The 21,476-nt window shown below is 45.7% G+C and overlaps 1 protein-coding gene across 2 annotated transcripts in view; it reads left to right on the top strand.

Moving 5' to 3' along the window:
- The window catches only part of Reep1 (receptor accessory protein 1), a 109,328-nt gene extending 88,961 nt beyond the window's left edge, over positions 1-20,367 (top strand). Inside the window, exons 6-9 of one of the 2 annotated variants that reach the window (XM_042690456.1) lie at positions 6,739-6,916; positions 10,193-10,228; positions 16,978-17,129; positions 19,660-20,367. In XM_042690456.1, the coding sequence (XP_042546390.1) occupies positions 6,739-6,916; positions 10,193-10,228; positions 16,978-17,129; positions 19,660-19,731 (438 nt within the window). In that variant the 3' untranslated portion in view covers positions 19,732-20,367. The remainder of the gene's footprint in view (positions 1-6,738; positions 6,917-10,192; positions 10,229-16,977; positions 17,130-19,659) is intronic. The other variant, XM_042690455.1, reaches the window with a different exon arrangement.
- The last annotated feature ends 1,109 nt before the right edge of the window (positions 20,368-21,476 follow it).

The raw sequence follows: 21,476 nt of genomic DNA, 5'->3' as shown, positions 1-21,476 counted from the left end.
CATTAGTCAATAATCAACTGCTACTAAGGATTTTAGAGTCAGCTCCAGCCCTGCATACTTTATGGTTGTCCCTAGATCTTCTATTTTAAACCAAATGTCTGTAGATGGTCATTCAGAAGGTTCATTTGTATATGAAACAAAAACAAAAACCACACACACACAACAAACAAACAAAAAACTGCTAGAGTAGCTGCCAAGGCAGACTCTTGGCCTGAGGCAAGAGTCCCAGCTGTACTTCATGCTCCTTGGAAGTATGAAGTACACCACTCTCATCTTTGCCCTTCTGCAGAATGTTACGCAGCGTTGAAAGCATCCCATAAGCATTTGTTGTGAGTAAAGAAATAAAAATGTGAATGAATGAGTGAGAGAGTGAGCACGCAAAGGAAAGAGGTGAGAACCAGTGAGTCCCTTCAACACCTGTTGGCCTGGAGCCCTTGGCTGGTTTTTTTTTTTTCATTGTCCTCCTTTTACCCTTTATCAGGTGACTCGACTCTTTCATTTTGTCTCCTCTTTGGACCTCAGAGAAGGGCAGGTAACCCCGTTGAGAGGTGTGACTAACTCCAAACTGATCCAGTCCGGTAGGGAGGTCAAGCAACCAACTCTGCCTACCAGCCCCTGGTCTGGATCAGAGGCAGGTGTCTCTTCACCCTGACACTTGCGTGTGAGTGTGTGTGACTCCATGCCAGGCACATGGAGCTGGCTACTTCATCATCCTACCAGAGCATCTCTTGTGTGTTAATTTGAGAGCATCTAACATGTGATTAACTTGAGGATTTTCCTTTGTTTAATGCCTGGAGAATGAATTGAATTTGATTACTGATGTTATCCTGGTAGAAACTCTTATCTCTTTTTCTCTGTTTTGTTTGTTCAATTTTATGTCACAAACAAGGCTGGGTCTTTGTGTGGCATGTTGATAAGGAGCCTGCCTGGCATTGATGTGGAGCATGTGGAATGGTAGAGGTTAACCCATGGGGAGCTGGGTACCTCATGGGATTTAGACCAAAGAACTAACTCTTCTTGAATTACCAGTGGGAAATGTGGTTATGCTGGTGGCTTTGTTATCATTTGCCTGACTCACTAAAACCTTTTGCCTTTATTTTCATTGTCCTCAGTAGCAGGCATTAGATACTGTGTTTGCCTGTGACGTGGTGGTGGCTCCAGGATGAAGGGCCTCATGAGGGCTTGGATCATTCTGTTTCTGAAGATACTGTATCTTTCCTCTCAGCTCTCTTTCAATTTTAATTTTATTTTGTTAAAAGAAATTTTTTTCTTTTGATCTAGATGGTACTTAATTTGTCAGTAACATGCAGTCTTTATGGTTATGAAATGACTCTCAAGGTGACCTTGAGAGAATCCTGTGGGTATTACTGAAAGTTAAGTTGTACTGACTTCCTAAAGTCCTAAAGATAATTGTGTTCCTGGTTGCAAAATTCTTTTTATTACGTATGCGTGTGTATGTGTGTGTGTGTGTTGGTGCTGGGGAGGGCCCTGGTCCTCTTCTTTAGCTTTCCACTCAAGGCTGTACCTCTACTACTTGAGCCACAGCTCTACTTCCCAAAATAATAACAATTGTTATAATAGTATATTATTGTATTAATAATAATATATTGCCTATATTAATCATATTGTAATACAATATATACTATATTGATATTATTATTAGTATTATGTTGGGGATGGTACTGGGTCTTGAATTATAGGCCTCAGGCTCTCACTTAGCTTTGTTGCTCATGTCTGGCACTCTAGCACTTGAGCTACAGCTCTACATCTGACTTTTAGGTGGCTAATTGTAAATAAGAGTCCATAGACTCTTGTTCTTACCAGTTCTGGGGCTTGAACTCAGGGCCTGGGCACTATCCTTGAGCTTCTTTTGCTTACTACTCTGCTGTTTATGTAGTACTGAGGAATCGAATCCAGGGCTTTATGCATGCTAGGCAAGCATTTTACCACTAAGCCACATTCCCAGCCCATGGTTGCAAATTTCTTAAACGACAAAAGAAGGTGGATAACAGAAAGTAAAATCATTCCTACTTCTGCCTTCCAGAAAAATCTGCCACCTTGAAGCAGGCACTTTCAGGAACCAGGTTTATTCATGACCATGAAGAAACACAGTAGAGTGGATTCCCATCTCTTTGGGAGAAGAAACAGCAAACTCTGGAATGGAATGAAATGGTCCTGTTTAGTGGTGACAGATACCAAAAAATACTTTCCTTTCTACTTTGTCCTCATCTTCACCTGCCCAAGTCCTCCCAGAGCTGCTTCCTCTGGGATACCTTGCCTCTGAAAAATACCCTATCTGTCCTCTGCTCCCCTCTAACATTCTGAGACTCATTCCAAGGCCCTGTGCATAAGGATACTTCCTCTGGTCTGTCTCTCTAGCTGATGCTTTGGAGTGGGGTAGGATTTCCTGCTACCATACATCATTCAAGCTGCAGGTCAATAAATGGTCATATCCTTGCCTGCCTGCCTACCTTCCTCCCTTCTTCCCTCCCTCTCTCTTCCTTCCTTCCTTCCTCCCTTCCTTCTTTCTTATTTCCTACTTCCTTCCTTAATTCCTTCTTTCCTCCTTCCTTCCTTCTTTCCTTCTTTCTTATTTCCTACTTCCTTCCTTATTTCCTTCCTTCCTTTCCACCTTCCTTCCTTCTTTTGCAGTAGTGAGTATTGAACTCAAGACTTGCTTGTACTAGGCAAGTGTCTACCACTTGAACCATACCTCCAGTCCTTTTGTTTGTATTTTGCTTTTGAACTAAAATGAAGTGGTAGATCCATGGCTATGATAGTTAAGAAAACACTCTTGGAGGCGAAAGCTAATTAGCAAATAATTCATGGAGTTAAATATAATTGTATAAGGGTAAAACAAAGAAATACAATGGGGCAATGAAAATATATTACAAAGTCGGAATGGTTGGAGAAAGCTGTTCTGACAAGTGCAATCATATTTCACTGAATCTAAAATCATTACTTTTTAAACTTAGTGGTATTGTAAGTACCACTAAGAAAGTACCACTAATTAGAACACATGCTTTTACATTTAGAGTGTTTGCCACTTATTAATGACACAGACTCAGATGTTTGTACATACAATGAAAAGGAACACGAAATCTTAAGAATTGGTTAAGGTCTTCCTAACCTCATTCCTTACCATCAGAGTCTGCTGAATTACTTTTCAACTCAATTCATCCATTTATGACCATGCCATACCATTTTCCATTCCTTCCAGTGCTGCAATTATGTAGAGCTGTTATTTCTGGATCTTTTTTTCTTCCTAGTCCAGGATCTTGAACTCTAGACCTGGGCTCTGTCCCTGAGCTTTTTGTTCAAGGCTGGCACTCTACTACTTGAGCCACAGCACCTTACAGACTTTCTTGCCCGGGCTGGCTTTGAACCCCAGTCCTCAGATTTCAGCCTCCTAAGTAGCTAGGATTACAGGCATGAGCTACCGGCACCTGGCTACTTCTGGAATTTTTTATTTATTCTGCTGATACCCATTCTGCCAGTTCTGATGCTGCTACTTTCTTGATTGTGCCAGAAAGTATCAGTGAAATGTGCTTTAGACAACTGGAACTTATATTCCTTCTTCAAGTGATCCTTAAGTGGTTTCTTACTTGAACACTCAAATTTCCATTGTCCATTTGTGCCATGGGGAATAATAGCCAAGTATATTCATGTGTGGGTGGTGACAAGTTTGGCAGGGCAGCAGCAATTGTAAGATTCATCCCAGTTTCAGAAATGGGAAAATAATGTGCCTTGCAATCAATGAAAATCATTTACAAGAAGTCTAAGAGTAGGTGGGAGCTCTCATTATTCCAGTGACCTGGTGATGACAAGACTCTTAAGTGGATGGCTTTGTGATTTCTCTAATCACTAGATGTCAGTTCCAGGCATCTGAACCACACTGAATGGGAGAAAGGCAGGGAGAAGGGTCAGGAAGGGAAAATATCTTTCCCAGAAATAAATCCCTTATGTCTCATTGACAAGAACTGCATTATAAGGCCATCTATAGCTATGGGGGGGGGGGGGGCGGGATTAGGGATGGGGAAAATCTGTTTCTTACTCACTATTTCAAGAATGGAATTGTGGATGACTTTTGGATAGTTAGCTAATAGAGTATCCCAATTTGGCCAAATACATTTAAGGTACACCGAGTTAAACAACCCAAGAACACTGAGGACTTCTCAGAGCTTTTTACTATGGTTAATATGATTTATTGAATCATGAAGAGTATGGGTATTAAGTTTTTCATACCTAGGAAAATTTACATTCCTATAGGAAATCTAATTTTGTGGGAAACTCTTGGTTGTGCTCAGATGATGAGCTAGAATAACAAAATGAAGGATCAGAATGGGACTATAGCTTTGTGGTAAAGTGTGTGCTCAGCATGTAAGAGGTCCTGGGTCCTATCCCCAGCACCAAAAAAAATTTTTTTGGAAGAAGATAGAATTTTCAAAGATTGTAAGTTAGAATCTGGAGACTTTAAGATACCAGAAAAAGAGAGAGTTGAAATGGTAGAGGAGATTGGGGTTTATGGAAGGAGAATAGGAATGAGATTTTTGAGCGAAGTCTGAACTGGACTAAGAAGTTTGCAAATGTGAGAGAGATGTTGATTTTAAACCTCTTTGTTTTGACTGAGAAGACTAATTTGTTTTCATGACTCTTGTTTCTATGCCCCTGTGATTTCCTTTGACACAGGACTGGGTTGGTACTGAGCTATTATTACCTCCTCTTTCTTAATTCTGCCACTTCCAGTCTTCATGATGCTAGTGATATTGAAGCTAGTCTGACTGGCTTCTGGGAGTGAAATTGAGCCTTTTGCTAAAATGGACAGGTGCTGCTTTTTCTCAGATGTATTGCTGAGCATTTTCAACAACGGACAAAGTACATCAATGGAGTTTAGTCCTTGACTGTTGATTTGGGCTGGGGGTTATTAGGCCTCTCTTGGTCCTCTTGTTGGTCAGACATGATTTTTTTCCTTCTCTGATTTCGACAGCAACTTAGATGTCTCAGCAACTTACATGGTCACCAAAGTTGTCACTGTTGAATATCTACTCTGCCTTAGGTACCCTGATGGGTATTTGAAGGGCATAGTCTCACTAGGGTCTCACCAGCATCTTGCCAGGTGGATGCTGTCTTGAAGACGGTCAATCAGGTGCTAAATTATAGGAGTGGAATATGAATCCAGATCTGACTTGAGAACTGTTGTTCTCTTCACATTTTGTGGCTTCTGTAAAGCACTTCTGCATCATTTGTACCTTTGTCTTCTTACATTTTGTCAGAAATAAAGCTGTAGTTTTGCAATTTCCTAATAATACCTAAGGCAGTTACCCATAGAAAGTATTCACTAAATCATTACTGAACAGATAAATAAGTAAGAAGATGAATGAGGGCCTGGGAATGTGGTTTAGTGGTAGAGTGCTTGCTTAGCCTGCATGCATCGCTGGGTTCATTTCCTGAGTACTACATAAACAGAAAAGGCTGGAAGTGGTGCTGTAACTCAAGTGGTAAGAGTGCTATCCTTGCGCAAAAGACAAGGACAGCACCCAGGGCCTGAGTTCAAGCCCCAGGACTGGCAAAAAAAAAAAAAAATGAAAGAAAAGATCATAGGTTCATGTGATGGCAGAGGCCTATAAACACAGCATTTGGGAGTTTCCCCCACAGTCCCAATTACTCTGTCAGGGTTCCTCTTCTAAGTATGGATTTCTCTCAGCCTGAGACATTCCTGAAGCAGTACTCTAGCCTTCAGCTTTCACTGTGTTTCTTTCCACTGAGACAGAGTCTGTTATCAGGCAGTTAGGACTGTCTCTTCATTATATGATGCACTTGTCTTTCCTAAACAAAGGAAAACAATCACCACCCCTGAGATTGATATCCTGGCACCTTCAGAGTATGAAATAGTTACGGTCAGCAGCAGGGACTTTTTAATGTGCTGGTCTTGAGGACTGAACTCAGGACCTGGGTGCTGTCCCTAAGCTTCTTTTGCTCAAGGCTAATGCTCTACCATTTGAGCCACAGCTCCATTTCTAGCATTTTGACATTTAGAGAAAAAGAGTCTCAAGGACTTTTCTTCCAAGGCTGTCTTTGAACCACAATTCTCAAATCTCAGCCTCCTGAGTAGCTGAATATAGACATGAGCCACTGGTACCCCAGCTTGGGCTGTTTTTTTAGTATCATTTTTCTCTTCCTACCTCATTACTTTTTGGGTATTTTATGAGAGGCTCAAGTGCCACCATAAGTGAATGTGTCATATAAACAGCTGCACAGAAAAAAGTCATGAATGCTGTCACACACTGAAATAACGCTGTCTGCATTTTATATCTTTTGGAAAGAGCAAGGGATGAGCACATAGAAAATTTGGTTTGGCCTTTTTCTAGCTAGATTCTTGTGTACTGAGACTGAGAAGAACCTGGCCATATATGGATTTTTACTGGTATAACAGCAGAGAGGCAACCAGCTGTGTCTAGAGTGCAGGGATTACAGGCAGAAATTGTTCCATGGCCCTGGTAGATCTGGGGCTATAGCAAATCATTGGGTGTCAGGAAGAGAAGAATAATGACTGAGACATAGAGAAGGTCCTGGAATGTGCTGGGCTTGCCTCTCATTGTTTTCAGCAATGTCCTTGGATCCCTACTCCCTTGCAGAGACATCACAGGACTTGATGTTGACCTTGCCCATCCTCAGGGCAAGGCTACCTGTGAACCTGTGATCAGGCCACTGACATGTGCCTTCCTGTATTATATCCAGGGACAGGGTGCCTTATCGGAGAGACTGAGGAGCTTCAGCATGCAGGACCTCACCACCATCAGGGGAGACGGTGCCCCTACTCCCTCAGGCCCCCCACCCCCAGGGCCTGGGCGGGCCAGCGGCAAACATGGCCAACCTAAGATGTCCAGGAGTGCTTCTGAGAGTGCTGGCAGCTCAGGTAGGTGTCTCTTTCATTTCCCCTCTTGCCCATCCTTTAGGCCTCACTTTCATTGGGAGGCTCAGGCCGCCATATGTCATGCAACCTGGCGCTTGCCCTGGTATCTGCCACAAACAAAGATGTCTATCAGATCCTCTAAGGGGCCTAGCACTATTTAGGCTACTCCTAGAAACCTTGCCCTGAGGCAGGTTAAGTCACTGCACTAAAGGGTTCAGTGTCCTTCATTTGATTGACTGGGAAACTAGGGTGTTGAGTGATAGTAGTTGGTAGTATCTAGAGGCAGCAGACACATCTCTCTTTTTTTTTTTTGTTGGTGATGGGGCTTGAAAACACATCTTTTTGTTCTCTGTGATCTCACACTTAGGGGCTTTCCCTGTCCTGAGCACCTGAATGTCTTCTCTCACCCACCCAGGGATGTCAGCTACCACAGCCTCTCTCCCTGCCTGAGTAGTTCCTGTCCCTTCTATCACTCCGCTGTCTTTCTCATCCCTGACCATCCACTCACCATGAATACCTCAGCCCCTCCAGACTAAGGTCCACACTACTCTAAGGTCTAATTTGGGGGGAGGCAACATCTCCACTTCCACTGTCTAACTGATTGTCAAGCACCCAGCATAAGGCTGTCCCCATGAAGACTGACCTGGGAACCTTGTTCCACATGCAGAAAGGATCCTAGACCCATCCCCAGAGGCCTTCATAGGTCGAAGGTGAGACCTAGACATGTGATGCTATGGGAATTAAAATGTATTCAGAACCTCCTGACATCTGATCCACTGGTGTAGGCGTCAGGCTCCTGGAAGATAGACTCATGGACTCAGGAGGTAGGCAGCTGGGCTAGGACTCAGGGTTTTACATACTATTCCTCACAGAGATTGTAGGCTCAGGTGCTCAGCACTGCCATCAGCTAGGGTTGATAATGGGAGGATTGAGGATGGTTTTGGAACTCCTCCTTGTGAAGGGAGTGGGTAGGGAATTGGATCATTCTTTTGGAACTTGCAGGGGTGTGCCTGGTGATCACCCAGGACACCTAGACCCTATGTGCTGGGCGATGTGGCCCGCAGGGACATCTGGACCCCAGATATTGATATATCCTACCTGACTTTGGGTACAGGGATTAAGCTGTGGGGATAATGAGCAACATTCAGATCTGAAATGTCTAAATCTATTGACACTGCTTGATATTTGTTTCCTCCCCTCTCAGGAATGCTCCCTTTGCTTCTCCCCCAGGTTTGAAGACTGTGGATCTTTGTTGGCAAATGCTTTAACCTAGAAGCAGGGCAAGGCTGGAAAGGCAGGCTTGGTTGGGCTTGGGTTGAGGACCACCATAGGGAAGGGTTATCCCCTGAGAGAACTCTCAACTCTAGAACCTAGAATGGAACCTTCAGATTTCAGGCAGGAAGGGACCTTAGGTTATCACTCAATCTGACTCTCTGACTTTACCCTCTGATGTCACCAGCATCACCTGGTAAAAGGCTGCAGTTAAATGTGACTACCTGGTTTCTGGTTCAATGCCCAGTGGTCATTTACCCAAGGACCATCCAGGCTTCATGAGTAGCTACAGCTTCTGACCTGCTATGTATGTATACTACCCAGAAATTCGACCGGCTCATTGGCTACTGAGCCTCAAATGGAAGCTGCATCCTAGAAGAAAAAGGTGTGGGATGATTTGTTTTGGTGTTCTGCTACCTTCCATTAGAACAACCGGTGACATCCCTTGCCACATCAGAGCAGTTGGGAGGAGAGAACCAGCTATGCTGCAACCAACACAACCAACCCTTTCCTGAACTTCCCCTTGGCCTCAGCACCTGTGGCTTCAGGACACAGAGAGGTATCAGCGTCAGGAAAGCCAGGGATTTGTGTCTTTTTCCTCAGCTGTCCTGGGGCCTAAAATAAAAGCCATTCCAGAAAGGAAGACAGGTGAAAGGTAGCCTAGACCCTGGATGTAGAACAAAAGCCTACAAAGAAGGCTTTGGGGCTGTCGTGCCTCTGAGGGTAAGGGTCGGTGGCCCTGGGAAGAATTCTAGCAGAGGAAGTCTACCCACCCAGGGCTGCTATGGCCTTCCAGACATGGCCAGGTAGAAGAAAGAACACCAGAGTAGAGGATCTGACTGGGCTTCTTGCTGGTAACTCTAGGCCTGTGCAGACACAGAAGATGCCACACAAGGAGCAGACATCACTAGGCAATCATGTTGCTTGTTCCTGCTGGGAGTAGATTCAGCTTCAGGATTTTTCCCCAGAACAATTCCCCAGAAGGTCACTTGCATGGATTTGATCTTGATTCAGGCAAAGGTCCCATTCTCTTTTACCTTTTCTTTCAGAAAAAAGGCCCAGTAATCTCTAGTCAGCCTGTGTCTTGGGGCTTATGAGGAGAGAAAAGGTTATTTGCAAACCCTGGGCAGGTGCTGAGCTGAGAACAGTAACTTGGGGGAGAGGTCAAGTAGGCAGAGGTGACTGTAGGCCCACAGAGGTCTGGGCAGCACTTGGGAACTACAGTTAAATGGCACAATCAACATGCATTTACTGAGAACTTACTACATGACAAAGCCTAGATATATACCAATGGAGTATATAAAGCAGTGTTCAATTAGGTCTTCAATCAAATGCCCAGACACTAGTGCATAAGTGTTCAGAGAGCAAAGGAGATCAAGGAGATGTCCCCTAAAAACTTTTTGAACCAGAAGCCTTGGAGAAAAGGTTTTTGGAAGTGGGGTAGTTGGAATTACTTCCTTAAGAAAAATTTTGCCCTAGCTGGCTGCTGGTGGCCCACACCTATAATCCTAGCTACTCAGGAGACTGAGATCTGAGGATCATAGTTCAAAGCCAGCCTGGGCAGGAAAGTCTGTGAGACTCATCTCCAGTTAACCACCAGAAAACCAGAAGTGGCGCTGTAGCTCAATGTGTTAGAGTGCTAGCCTCAAGCAAAAGAGCTCAGGGACAGTGCCCAGGCCCTGAGTTCAAGCCTCATGACCAACAACAACAACAAATATAAATAAATAAATAAATAAAATAAAAAGGAGAGAGAAATTTTGCCCTATCCCCTACCCTTCCTAGGGCTGAATCAGGACCTGGTGACAGTATATTCGAGCAACTGTGAGAAAGCTGAATCTGAGATGTTTCCCTCCCCCACCTTGTTTTCCTTTCAAAACTCCACTTTGCTAGGAGCCCTGCATTGAGCACATAGGAATCCCACCCTTTCCTGGTGTGTCTGTTTCTCCTGGGCTGGCTCCTGTGGAGTGGGGATATGGTTGATGGTCCCACCCTCCCCCATTCCCACAGTGTGTACCTGCTGCTCTACCTGCAGGACCCGGAAAGGTGAGTAGCAGCCAGCCTCCTTGCAGCTTGCTGGGCTCTCGCCTCAAGAGGAGGCTCTAACCAGAGTGACAATGCTCCAAAGTTCTAGGGGTTCTGGTCCTGGTACCACCAAGAGAGCCCACTTACTAGCCGCTTTGCCACTCACTAGCCGTGCGGTTTTGTGTGAGTCACCTAACTACTCTGAACCTCAGTTGCTTCCATCTTGAAATGAGGTTAGAGCTCACCATTCTCCTACCTCCCTGCACTGTTGTGAAAAGTAGCCATGAAGGAGCTTTTACAAGGACAATTACTATTTGAGCCTTGTTCCAGCGAAGAGAACTCAGAGAGAGGATGAATCTGGGGTCTCCCTGTTCTGGATTGTTCCTGCCCAGTGTGTGTGAGTGACAGCTTGGTGGAGCCACTGCTGCCCTGCCACTGGCCATGTGACACCCCCAGGGCCTGATCCTCCTGTTTGTCTAACTTTAACTGGATACCTTGGGGACTAGGAAGGATCTAAACTAACAGCTTCTCCATGACACCCCCCCTTCCTGGCTTCTCCATGGAGCAGCTGTCCTTGGCTCTGAAGGCTGGAGGGGCCATCCTAGCCCAAAACCTGCTGGCTGATGCGAGAAATAAAGAAAGGCACACAGTGCCCTTGATATTGCCTGTGGTGCTCCCCTGGAGCTACAGAGACACTTGCTTGCTCCTCCCATATCCACACCAGGACATGAACCTGCATGCATGAATGTTTTGCTCTCCCTTTAATTTCATAGCAATAAATCTTTTAAGGTCTTTGGAAGAACAAGGGGTGTTGAAGGGCTGCAAATCCAAGGTAAGCAGCAGTCAGAAAGTGCTGAGCAGGGACACAGCTAGAGAATAGTGTTCTACCCTGGCTCCACTAATCAAAGCACCTCCCTCTGGTGCCTCCAGTCCACATTGGAAGTTGAGGGGCACACAGATATTTTCAGGGCTAGGACTCAGGCCCAGTCGTCCTCCAGAAACAACCATGCAGTTCTGGTGAGCCCAGGTGACCAGAGTTATTTGTACCTATTCATCCTTTAAAAGTTTGAATCTGAGTAGAAGCCAAGCTTCTCTGGCAAAGAAGTCCTTGAGACTCTTTTTTTTTTTTTTGGGTCCGGTCCTGGGGCCTGAACTCTGGGCCTGGGCACTGTCCCTCAGCTCTTCAGCTCAAGGCTAGCGCTCTACCACTTGAGCCACAGCGCCACTTCCGGTTTTTTTCTTTTTGCTTATGTGGTGCTGAGAATTGAACCCAGGGCCTCAGGTATGCAAGGCAAGTGCTCTACCACTGAGCCACCTTCCCAGCCCCGTCCTTGAGACTCTTAACTCTAATAAACTATCAAAAAGCTGAAAAGTGGAGCTGTGGCTCAAGTGATAGAGCACTACCCTTGAACAAAAGAAGTTCAGGGTCAGTGCCCAGGCCCTGAGTTCAGGCCCCAGGACTGGCACCACCATCCCTAAAAAAAAGTGTGAATCTTGGCTGGGAGCATGGCTTAAGTCGTAGACCACTTGCCAAGCAAACAGAAAGCCCTGAGTTCAATCCCTGGTATTGAGCAAAAAAAAAGAGTTTGAATCTTTAAATCCATGACTTCTAATACTGTCATAGGGGACCAGGAAGGGCGATACTTACACAGTTCCATTCTGTGCTACTGTCACTGCTCTGGGCCACTCTGAGAACCTTCATCTGCTGTGACACCTGGTGGTTTCCTAATCACAAGCTACATTCCAGCCATTTAAATATAACTGCAGCTGATTGTAGGAATTGTACGAGTTTGGGCAGGCTGTTACATACAGAGCAGAGCCAGTCCAGGATTCAGTGGTTCTCCATCCCAGAATGGATGGGGGTTGGTAGGGAGTAGACCTGGCTAGGCTGGCATCAGACCTCTTTCCTAAGGAGGGCAGGCCTTGTTCACAATCGAATAAACTGGAGTTCTGTTGCCACTGCTCAGGGATGCTCATACAGCATTGCCTGCCATGGCCTTGGGAAAATAGTGCCCTCTCTGGGCCTGAGTCTCTCTCTCTCTCTCCTTAAGGTTATCGGCTTGGGCTGGATGTCCCTGGGGTCCTTCTAGCTCTGCCAGTCTTTGCAAGTGAAGGACATAGGCTGTGAGGTGGTGGAGGATGGTGTGGGGGAAGGCTTGTTTTGCTTCAGGGCAGGATGCCAACTCCCAGGCATCAGAACCAGAGAGAAGAACCAAGGGGTCACAGATGCTTTCCCAGCCTGATGTCATGGTGAGGGGGTGGGGGCTGATCTCATCAAAGCCTGGGAAGGCTCACAGCATTTGGAGAACTTGTCAAACCTCCGGATCCTTGAGCAAAAAGTATAATTTCCTAAGGAAATTGTAAATCTAGATCTTAATTTGGGGTTGAGGGGGCTGGAGGGGAGGGTGTGGCATTGCGCCACTAAGTCCCTCATAGGGCAGTGACTGCCTTGCATGGAGTCAGAGGCCCCAGGGAGCAGTTTGTTCTTAGTTGCACATATTTCAGATCCCAGGAGAACATTCTTGTCCCACTTCAGTTCCAGTCCTGCCTGCCTTTCTGTCTGCCCTTTCCTGCATGTCTTTCTCCCTTTCTTTGTGCTTTTCCTCTTTCTCCACCCGCCCCCCACTTTTTTCGCCCTGTCTACCTACCTTGACAGAACATGTACCCACACTCAGAATCACTGCATGTAATCAGTCAGAGAACTTTACCCCCTAAATCAAGTAGCTGTTACCAAATAGTAAGCATGTGTGTAGGTTTCATCCCCAAGGACGCGGAGCCTAACCTGTGTTCTTTTCTCTCTCCTCGGTGGCTGCTGGGGACCTGGATGTAAGTGTTCCAGAAAGGCATGCTCCTCACACACATTTGCTGCCTTCCATTAACCCAGCGTGTGCTGTGGGGCTGTGTTTGCTAACCTGAGAGTGATGTGCTGTGCTACAAGGATGGGCCATCCAGGGGTTCAACTCTGGAGGCGCCCTCAGACATTTAAAGAACTTAGCTCCCTCCCTCCCTTCCCTTGGAGGGGAGAGGTGGAGCCTGAGGTTCACCTGTTCTACGGTACTGGCATTGGGGCACTTGCCCAATTGTTTTGCTGTGGGAGACAATAGGGACCCTTTCCTAGAGCCACCCAGCCTTGGACTCCTTTGTGACAGCTCTGTGGGTTTGAGGCCTGTGCTTTTGTCACTTGAGGCTCAGAGAAGCTGTGGCCATGATCTCTCCCACACAGATCATCTCTGAGGTCATCAGGGTACTCCGGTATAGAGAGAAACTCCCTTTCAGGGTGGGAATTCACCTGTGGGAATAACACTAAGGATTGTCCTCAACCTCAGCTCAACCTGTTGCACTCAGTGGGCCATATTCTATTATCTTCTTTCTTTCTTCTCCTCCCTGTGCTAAAATGTATATAGTCTGCTTGTGCAACTGCATATGAAATAGCAAATCAAAGTAAGAAGAATGGAACCCAGGGAAGGGAATGGGCAAATAAATTGTGGTGAGGAGAATTGAAAATATCAAATGTGGGCTATTGGGTTGTGGACAGTCAAGTATGCCAGGCTTCCTCACGCAGCGCCACCACCATTAGTTAGGATATGCAGGGCCCATGGTGCCCTGGGGCTCTGAGGCTTAGCTCTTGAGTCCCAAGAGTAAGACTGAATATTATAAACAACATTCTTGGCAAAAAGTGTTCAGGGCAGATGATGGCTAGGGTTTTTGTTGTTTTGTTTTGTGCTAGTTCTGGTGCTTGAATTCAGATCTAGGCGTTGTTTCTGAGCTTTTTTGCTCAGGACTAATGCTCTACTGCTTGAGCCACAGTCCTACTTCTGGCTTTTTGATTGTTAATTAGAGACTTTCTTTCCCAGGCTGACTTGGAACCGTGATCCTCAGATCTCAGCCTCATGAGTAGCAAAGATTACAGGTGTGAGCCACGGCACTCAGCCTTGGCTCTTCTTTTTGTAACTTTTGGCCCCTAGCTACCTGTGCTGACCTCCCTTGCTCCCAGGCTCTGCTCAGCAGAGTACTAGTTTCAACTCCTTCCTTCGTATCTGGATTATTTTTTTGACTGCTAGGGACCAGAGTATCACTTCAACCCTGTAGTCCTTGCTCAAGGACTCTGTGGGATACATTCTCAAAGCCCTGTTGGTTTCCGTCCTAGGGTGGTGGTAGTGGTGGTGGTGGTTATTATTGCAGTGTGTGAGTTTGCTGCTCAGCCTCAGTACATCAGACCTGGTGAATGGCACAGATTGTTAGATCCCTAAGGATCTATTCAATACCAGTGGAAAGAATTAGAATGGGTTTAGAGAGAACAGCATGTGCACATGTGCACATGCAGAGGCATAGACTGGACAGAATACAAGTCCACTTCCAGGATATGGGTTTGTTGCTAGATTGGGCTTGGCTAGCCTGTTTCTGGAGTTGAGCGTTGGTCCAGGAGATTTAGGTCCTGGGCAGCCCTGTCTCTTCTTCCTTTTGCATACAGGAGTTATCTGTATCTGGAGGAATGTCCTGGGTGGTGGGTGTCAAGCTCTGAATGAGGCAGAGCTGAGCTCTTTGAGATAATGCCAGGATTCCACCTAATGTAGTGGATGAGTAACCACTGTGCCTGACCCAGAGTCAGGTGTACAGAGGGCATGAAGAAAAATCTGCCATGGTCCTACAACTAAAGGATGCTTTCTGCTGAGCTGAAGTAGTGAGAACTGGCATGGGGCATGATCACCAGAGCGTTTGGCATGAGCCTTGTAGTATGGATGATAAATGCAGTTGGAGTCTCAAGCTGGGGAGGCCCAGAGTCTTCACAAAAGTCTCTCTAGATTATGGTGTTCAGATTTAACAGGATCCAAAGAATCCAACTGCTTTGGGCAGGAGAAAAGAGCGAAAAACAGGCTGAGGGAAGCACAGGGTGAAAAAAACTAAGGTGCCTTCATGACTTCTGAGCAGTTCATTCTGTCCACCCACCATGCCTCTTTGCAAGGTCTAGTTCAGGCAGCAGCGCCCTCATGCTGCTCCCTGCTGGCTGCTAGTAGGTGTGGCAGTAGAAACTTGGAAATGCTGCTCAGGATTCAGTTGTGAGCTTTACTCCTTATTACTACAGTGCAGCCAGCTCCCTGCTCATGGAGAAAGCATGTTTGGGGCTGACAGGTCTTGGGGGTCCAGGCAAGAGCTCAGGTTTCTATCTTCAGACCTCAGTCTGGTTGGACTCAATGAGCCAAGGCTGTTCTAGCTCAATCTGTAATTCAAGGTTAAAATAATGTACAAAGTGTAGAAAGATGTGTCTGTGGATTTCAGATTAAGTTGGTGTAGGCAAAGAATAGTTTACATCTTCACACTAAGGACCACCTGAGTAGGCAACAGGAAGTAGACTGCACTCAATGAGAGTTAATTCTGGAACTTTTCCTGTGGGTTTCTTCAAAGCAGACTGAAATAGGAGTGTAAATGTCATTTTATTGGAGTAGTAGTAAGAGGAATCTACATTCAGATTCTGTTCCCCCTCCTTTTCTAGGATGGGCTTTTGAAATGAAAAATCTGCATAGCTTTACTTAAGGTTTTTCCTGGCATTTTACGGCCTGTCTCTTGAAGAATGTTTGAAGCCCAATATAAAGCATGTCAACAGTGCTTGTAAAATGTATATAGAGAACCATATTTCTTCCCTAGAGAAGACCTCCCCTTAACCAGGCGCTGGTGGCTCACGCCTATAATCCTAGCTACTCAGGAAGCTGAGATCTGAAGATAGCGGCTCAAAGCCAGCCTGGGCAGGAAAGTCCCTGAGTCCTTTTTTTTTTTTTAGGTCGGTCGTGGGGCTTGAACTCAGGGCTTGGGCGCTGTCCCTTAGCTCTTCAGCTCAAGGCAAGTGCTCTACCACTTAAGCCACAGCCCCACTTCCAGTTTCTAGTGGTTTATTGGAGATAAGAGTCTCACGGACTTTCCTGCCCTGGCTGGCTTTGAACCGAGATCCTCAGATCTCAGCCTCCTGAGTAGCTAGGATTATAGGTGTGAGCTACCTGCGCCCGGTTTCTATGAAACTTTTATCTCCAGTAAACTACTAGAAAAATGGAAGTGGTGCCGTGGCTCATGTGGTGGAGTGCTAGCCTTGAGCTAAAGAAGAAGACCTCCCCTCTCCTTTGTTTTTTTTTTCTTTCTTTCTTTTTTCCTTTGGTTGGTTGTGGGGCCTGAACTCTGAGCCTGGGTGCTGTCCCTCAGCTCTTCAGCTCAAGGCAAGCACTCTACCACTTGAGCCACAGCACCACTTCTAGTGTTCTGGTGGTTATATGGGGATAAGGGTCTCACAGAGTTCCTGCCTGGGCTGGCTTTGAACTGCAGTCCTCAGACCTTAGTCTCCTGAGTAGCTAGGATTACAAGTGTGAGCCACTGGCACCTGGCTTTCCTCTCTCCTTTCTAATAGATTCTTTCCAAAGCATTCTTCAAGTGTGGAGTCAGATGTAAGTTGCCGAGTTTGGCATATCTTAGGACAGCTGCTGCTTCTCCTAGGGAAGTGTGCCCCTTGTAGTTGTTTAGTAGATTCGAAGCCTGTGGTTGTTTCTGTGCATACCATCTAGTCCATCTCATAATTACAATCTCACCATTTTGAACCTCTTCCTCCCGCTTGCAGTGTCTCAATGACACTGGTGCTTCCTCAGACATGGCACCTCGGCTGTCCTAACAGGCCTGGCTTGTGGTGCTATATCTAACCTTACCTTTCCCATCCTCCTTTCCTGCTTTCCACACTGATCCCTCCTTGCTGTACTTTGTCTCCTCTGTGTAGATTGTAAATGGACATTAAGTGGTTGAGGGAGATGTGAATGAGGGTGGTGTGAAGGCATGGGAGCCCCACCAGGTCCAAAACCCACTGGCATTTTCTGACGACGAGGAGGAAGACCTGCTGGAGTTCATGTACAAGTATAAGGCACCGAAAAAGACGGAATTGCCCCTGGAGGTACACTGTGTCTGGGGATGTGGGTTGGAGCATGTTTTTGTCCAGGAGGGATTGCCCTGGAGATCTAGGGGTGCTGAGAAAGGCATTTATTGGGATATCCAACATCTCTCAAGTGCTTAAGGTGATAAGGTCTCCCTTCATCAAACAGGCAGGTAACTAATTCTTTCTAGAAACAGGAGAGATAGTAAAGCTTGATTTTGATCATTTTTTGTTCTAAATATCAACAGGTAACTTAAGATAGTGTGTCAGTGGAAAGCAACCCAAAGAAGTGTTTTGGTGGAAGAAAAATTCAGAATGTTAATTGACAGGTTTTTATAAATAAGGCTTTTCACCACTCCAAGACACAGCACCGCACCTGGTACAAATTCAATGTGGGTGACGGGTACTGTGGATGTGATGGTCTCTGGTAGCAGGAGGAAGGAGCCTGGAGCTCTTGAGCTTTATGTATGTATGTAAGTGGGGAGCCAGCAGAATCTGGGGACCTCAGAGACTTCCCCTCTATCTGCTCAGTTTCTTCCATTCCTGATTTGCTGACTCACAAATCTGGAACAAGTTGGGTGTCCCTTCTCTGGATGATACAGGCCTCTGAGAGTCAGATGAAGAAAATTGAAATGCTTACCACACCAATAGGGAGGCCCAATCTTCCTGTTCATACCTGGATGGTAGTTGGGACTATTCAGTTTTCAGTTCATCATATTCCTTTCCAAGGTTAAGTGTACAGGAATCAGTTCTTTTCTTTTTGTGGTGCTGGGGATCAAAGCCAAGGCCTCCCACCTTCTAGGCATGCACTCTAACACTGACCTGTATGTCTAGCCCATAAGGATTAGTTCTATTTACCAGAGGAGATCCATCTAGGCATTAGGAAGAACGAAAGCCTACAGTGGGCATGGGAGGGGATGCAGTGAGGGTACAAATGTCCCACTGTTTATTGTAACAACCAAGGGGCAGGTGACTTACAAAGGTGAGTTACACTGCTTCTGAGCCTGGGTCCTATCCATAGGTTGGTGGTGGACACTTTCTTGTGGCAAGGCTGCCACCCACGGACCCTGTGTGAGTACCCAAGCCTGCTCTGTGCTTGAATCATTCTCTCTTCCTATGTGCCTACCTGGCATGGAGCCAGACACCATGCAGTGGGGGTGAGCAGTACATGGACTTGCTGTCAGGAAGTTCACAATCTGGTGGGGATTCTGGGTGCAAAGTCCTTGGCTTTGGGGCCATACGAAACAGTACTGACAACAAAGGCAGTGACAAAACCTGGCTATGTGTGTTTGGGCAGTGGGGAGAAGGGCTCAGCAAAAGCTCAGCCCAGGAGACTTTTTGGGTCATGGGGCTTGAACTCTGGGCTTGGGCGCTATCCCTGAGCTCTTCAGCTCAAGGCAAATGCTCTACTGCTTGAGCCACAGCGCCACTTCCGGTTTTTTTTCTAGTGGTTTATTAGAGATAAGAGTCCCTCGGACTTTCCTGCCCTGGCTGGCTTTGAACTGAGATCATCAGATCTCAGCCTCCTGAGTAGCTAGGATTACAGGCGTGAGCCACCGGCACCTGGCTTCCAGAAGACTTCTTTTAAAAACCTGTTTTTTTTTAATTTAAATTTTAATTTGTTATTATAAAGGTGACATACAAAGGGGTTACAGTTACATAAGTCAGGTAAAGAGTACATTTCTTTTTGGGCAATGTCACAACTTCCCTTACTCTCCCCAGGAGACTTTTGGGCTGGTGCTTAGGAGAATTAGGCTATGTGCAAGCCTGGAGACAGGGAGGGCTTTTGGTCAGAAGGAACAGCAGTGTAAAAGGACACAGTACAGATAGAGAAGGTTTTCTTATCTAGTTTCAGAGAAGTTAATAGGAATAGAGAATGAAAAGTGGAAGGGGCTGGAGCCAGTTGTATGAACCTCTGGGTGCTATGCCAGAACAAATTCTTTCCCTTTCTTTCATTTTCATCGCAATTCCTGTGATGTTTGTATCCTACGGAAGAGTGGGGTCCCTTGAGCCATTTTTGGGAGGGGGTGAGGTGTTCCCCATGATAAGTGAAGGTGGTATTTGCCTTTGTAGTGTGGTTTGCTGTGCAGTAAATGGTTCCACCTCCAGAATGGGGACTGGCAATTTGGTGATGGAAATTTGAAGCATGCATCAGGAAACAGGAGGCCAGTTCCCAAAGGAGCTGCAACAGGCCAGGCTGGGAGACATTTCTCTGATGAGTCACTCCTTAAGATCATTTGCTCCCCAGGTAGAAACAACAAAGATGCGTCACTCTTCGGGCCAGACATTCCATTGGGAGACCTGAAGAAGTAGAACATGAAGAACCCAAGAGGGAGGTGTCTCCTCAATGTACTCGGCTTCACAGGGTGTGCAGGGTGCAACTCTGTGATTCCTATTGTGGAGAGACCCAAGAAAGACCCCAGATCTGCCCACTAGCTCGCAACCATGTGAAGAGCTAAGGATCTGAACATTACCCCACCCCAAGGTACCATCCTCAAAACAACACACTTGTGCCACACTGAAGAATTTCTTTTTCTGTTTTCTCTACCAGGCACCGCCTAGAACCCTTCGATCTCGCTTCAGGAAGAAAAGTACCTCATCCTCGGCCACTGAAACCACGTGAGTGAGTGAGATGAGCCAACAACACTGGATCCAGAATGTTTCTTCTCTGCCTTAAAGAGCTAGTCATTAATAACACAGAAATCCGCAGGCTGGGTGTGCTTTGAGTGTATAACCTCACAGACACGGCCTTTATTCGCTCCCCTCTTCTGCCTATAAGAAATTCATTCTTTCTCTTCTTTCTCTCTCTGTCTGTCTCTGACTTTCTCTCTTTTTCTGTTTGTCTGTTCTTTTCCTTCCTTAAAATTTTGCTGGGGAGAGCCTAAGGGCGAGGTCAGGGGTGAGCCTTTAAGTCTCCTGAGGTTAGTTAGCCATTTCCCACAATTGGATTGTCTTTACAGACGGCAGTGTTTTTAGAAATGCAAGCAAAATCACCCCTATGCTGCTGAGATGTACATTTGTAATTTATTTGTTGCATATTTAGTTTTTAGTTCTGTAAATGCAAATGAAGTTTTTTTAAACCTTTTTTGTTCTTGGTACTAATATTTTGGACTGTGATGTACAGAATTATGGCTTTGGCTTAATATAATGAATTTACCGATGCTGTCAGCAGTTCTGATAAGAAAAAAAATGTAAACAAATACTTTTGGTTCTGGACGATGGCTCCCATGTTCTTATAAAGATCCCAAATCCAGTTTTTCCAGTGGGAAGATGGTCCACCTTCTTCAGATGCTTGTGTAGTCAATAGAGGGAGGTCAGGAGACTAGAGACTGCATCTTAGCAACAGGCATGAGTGTTGGTGGGAGGCCGGGGAATGACTCCAGGATAAGGGAAGAGTCAGGGAGCTCATCGCTTCCTTGGAGTCAGGATTGGGAGTTTCCAAGCCCATTCAGGGGCACTCCTGGTAAAACGTATTGGGCTTGAGGACTCACAGTAAGTGACTCTTTCTTCATAGTGGTCAGTGCTGCAACTCATTTCCCCAGGTAAAGGAACCTATGATCTGAGCACCTTGTTTTTAGAGAACACTAAGCAAAAACAAACCAATAAAGCTAGAACTAAACCTTGTTTCAGATAGTGCTAAAATAGATAAGACACGTGTGTAACAACCAGAATGGCAAGTTCTAGAAAGGCTTTTAAGATTCAGGGCAGCTAGGGTGCCCAGTCCTCAGTCCTCTTTTCTGTGTGGAATGTGAGTGGTGAACTTATTCTTGTGGGCACTCTAGGATTTTAGGTTATTTTCTATATGCCAGGATTGCTTAGTAGGAGAATGAAACATTAAGAATTTGGGGAAGAATCTGGTTAAGATGACATTGTGATCTGAGGTAGTTGCCCTGCTTTCTGGGAGCTGAGCCAAAATGTAGGACTAGTATATTTGTGCTTAAGAGTTGATGTTTTCTTTCAGTGTAATGCATGCAATGGTCACAACCCAGTTACTCGTATTTGGATTGTGTCTGTTCATAGATATGCCCTGAAGATTAGAGTAGTGTTATATGCCACATAGAGCTGTTAACTGACTGCAAACAGGCTCAGTTCAAACCTGCTCCATTACTTAGCTACACAAACATGTATCGATGGCCTTTGCTCATCATGCATTATTAGCTGGATCTTAGCCACTTCACCAAGGGTTTTAGTTACATTCATTGCTGCCCAGGCATACATACTGAAATGCCTTTCCATAATTCCTCTGAAGGTGATTTTGTAATTTACAAAAGAATTTAAGAATAGAAGGCTAAAAGCAGATTTGTGGCTAAGAGGGCAGAGGCTCTCTGCTCACTGAATGTGTCCCACACTTGTCAATATTGAACCTGT

This window comes from Dipodomys spectabilis, unplaced genomic scaffold, assembly GCF_019054845.1.
Source record: "Dipodomys spectabilis isolate Male_0828 unplaced genomic scaffold, ASM1905484v1 ptg000137l, whole genome shotgun sequence".
Taxonomy (NCBI): domain Eukaryota; kingdom Metazoa; phylum Chordata; class Mammalia; order Rodentia; family Heteromyidae; genus Dipodomys; species Dipodomys spectabilis.
This window is presented reverse-complemented; position numbering and strand designations above follow the sequence as displayed.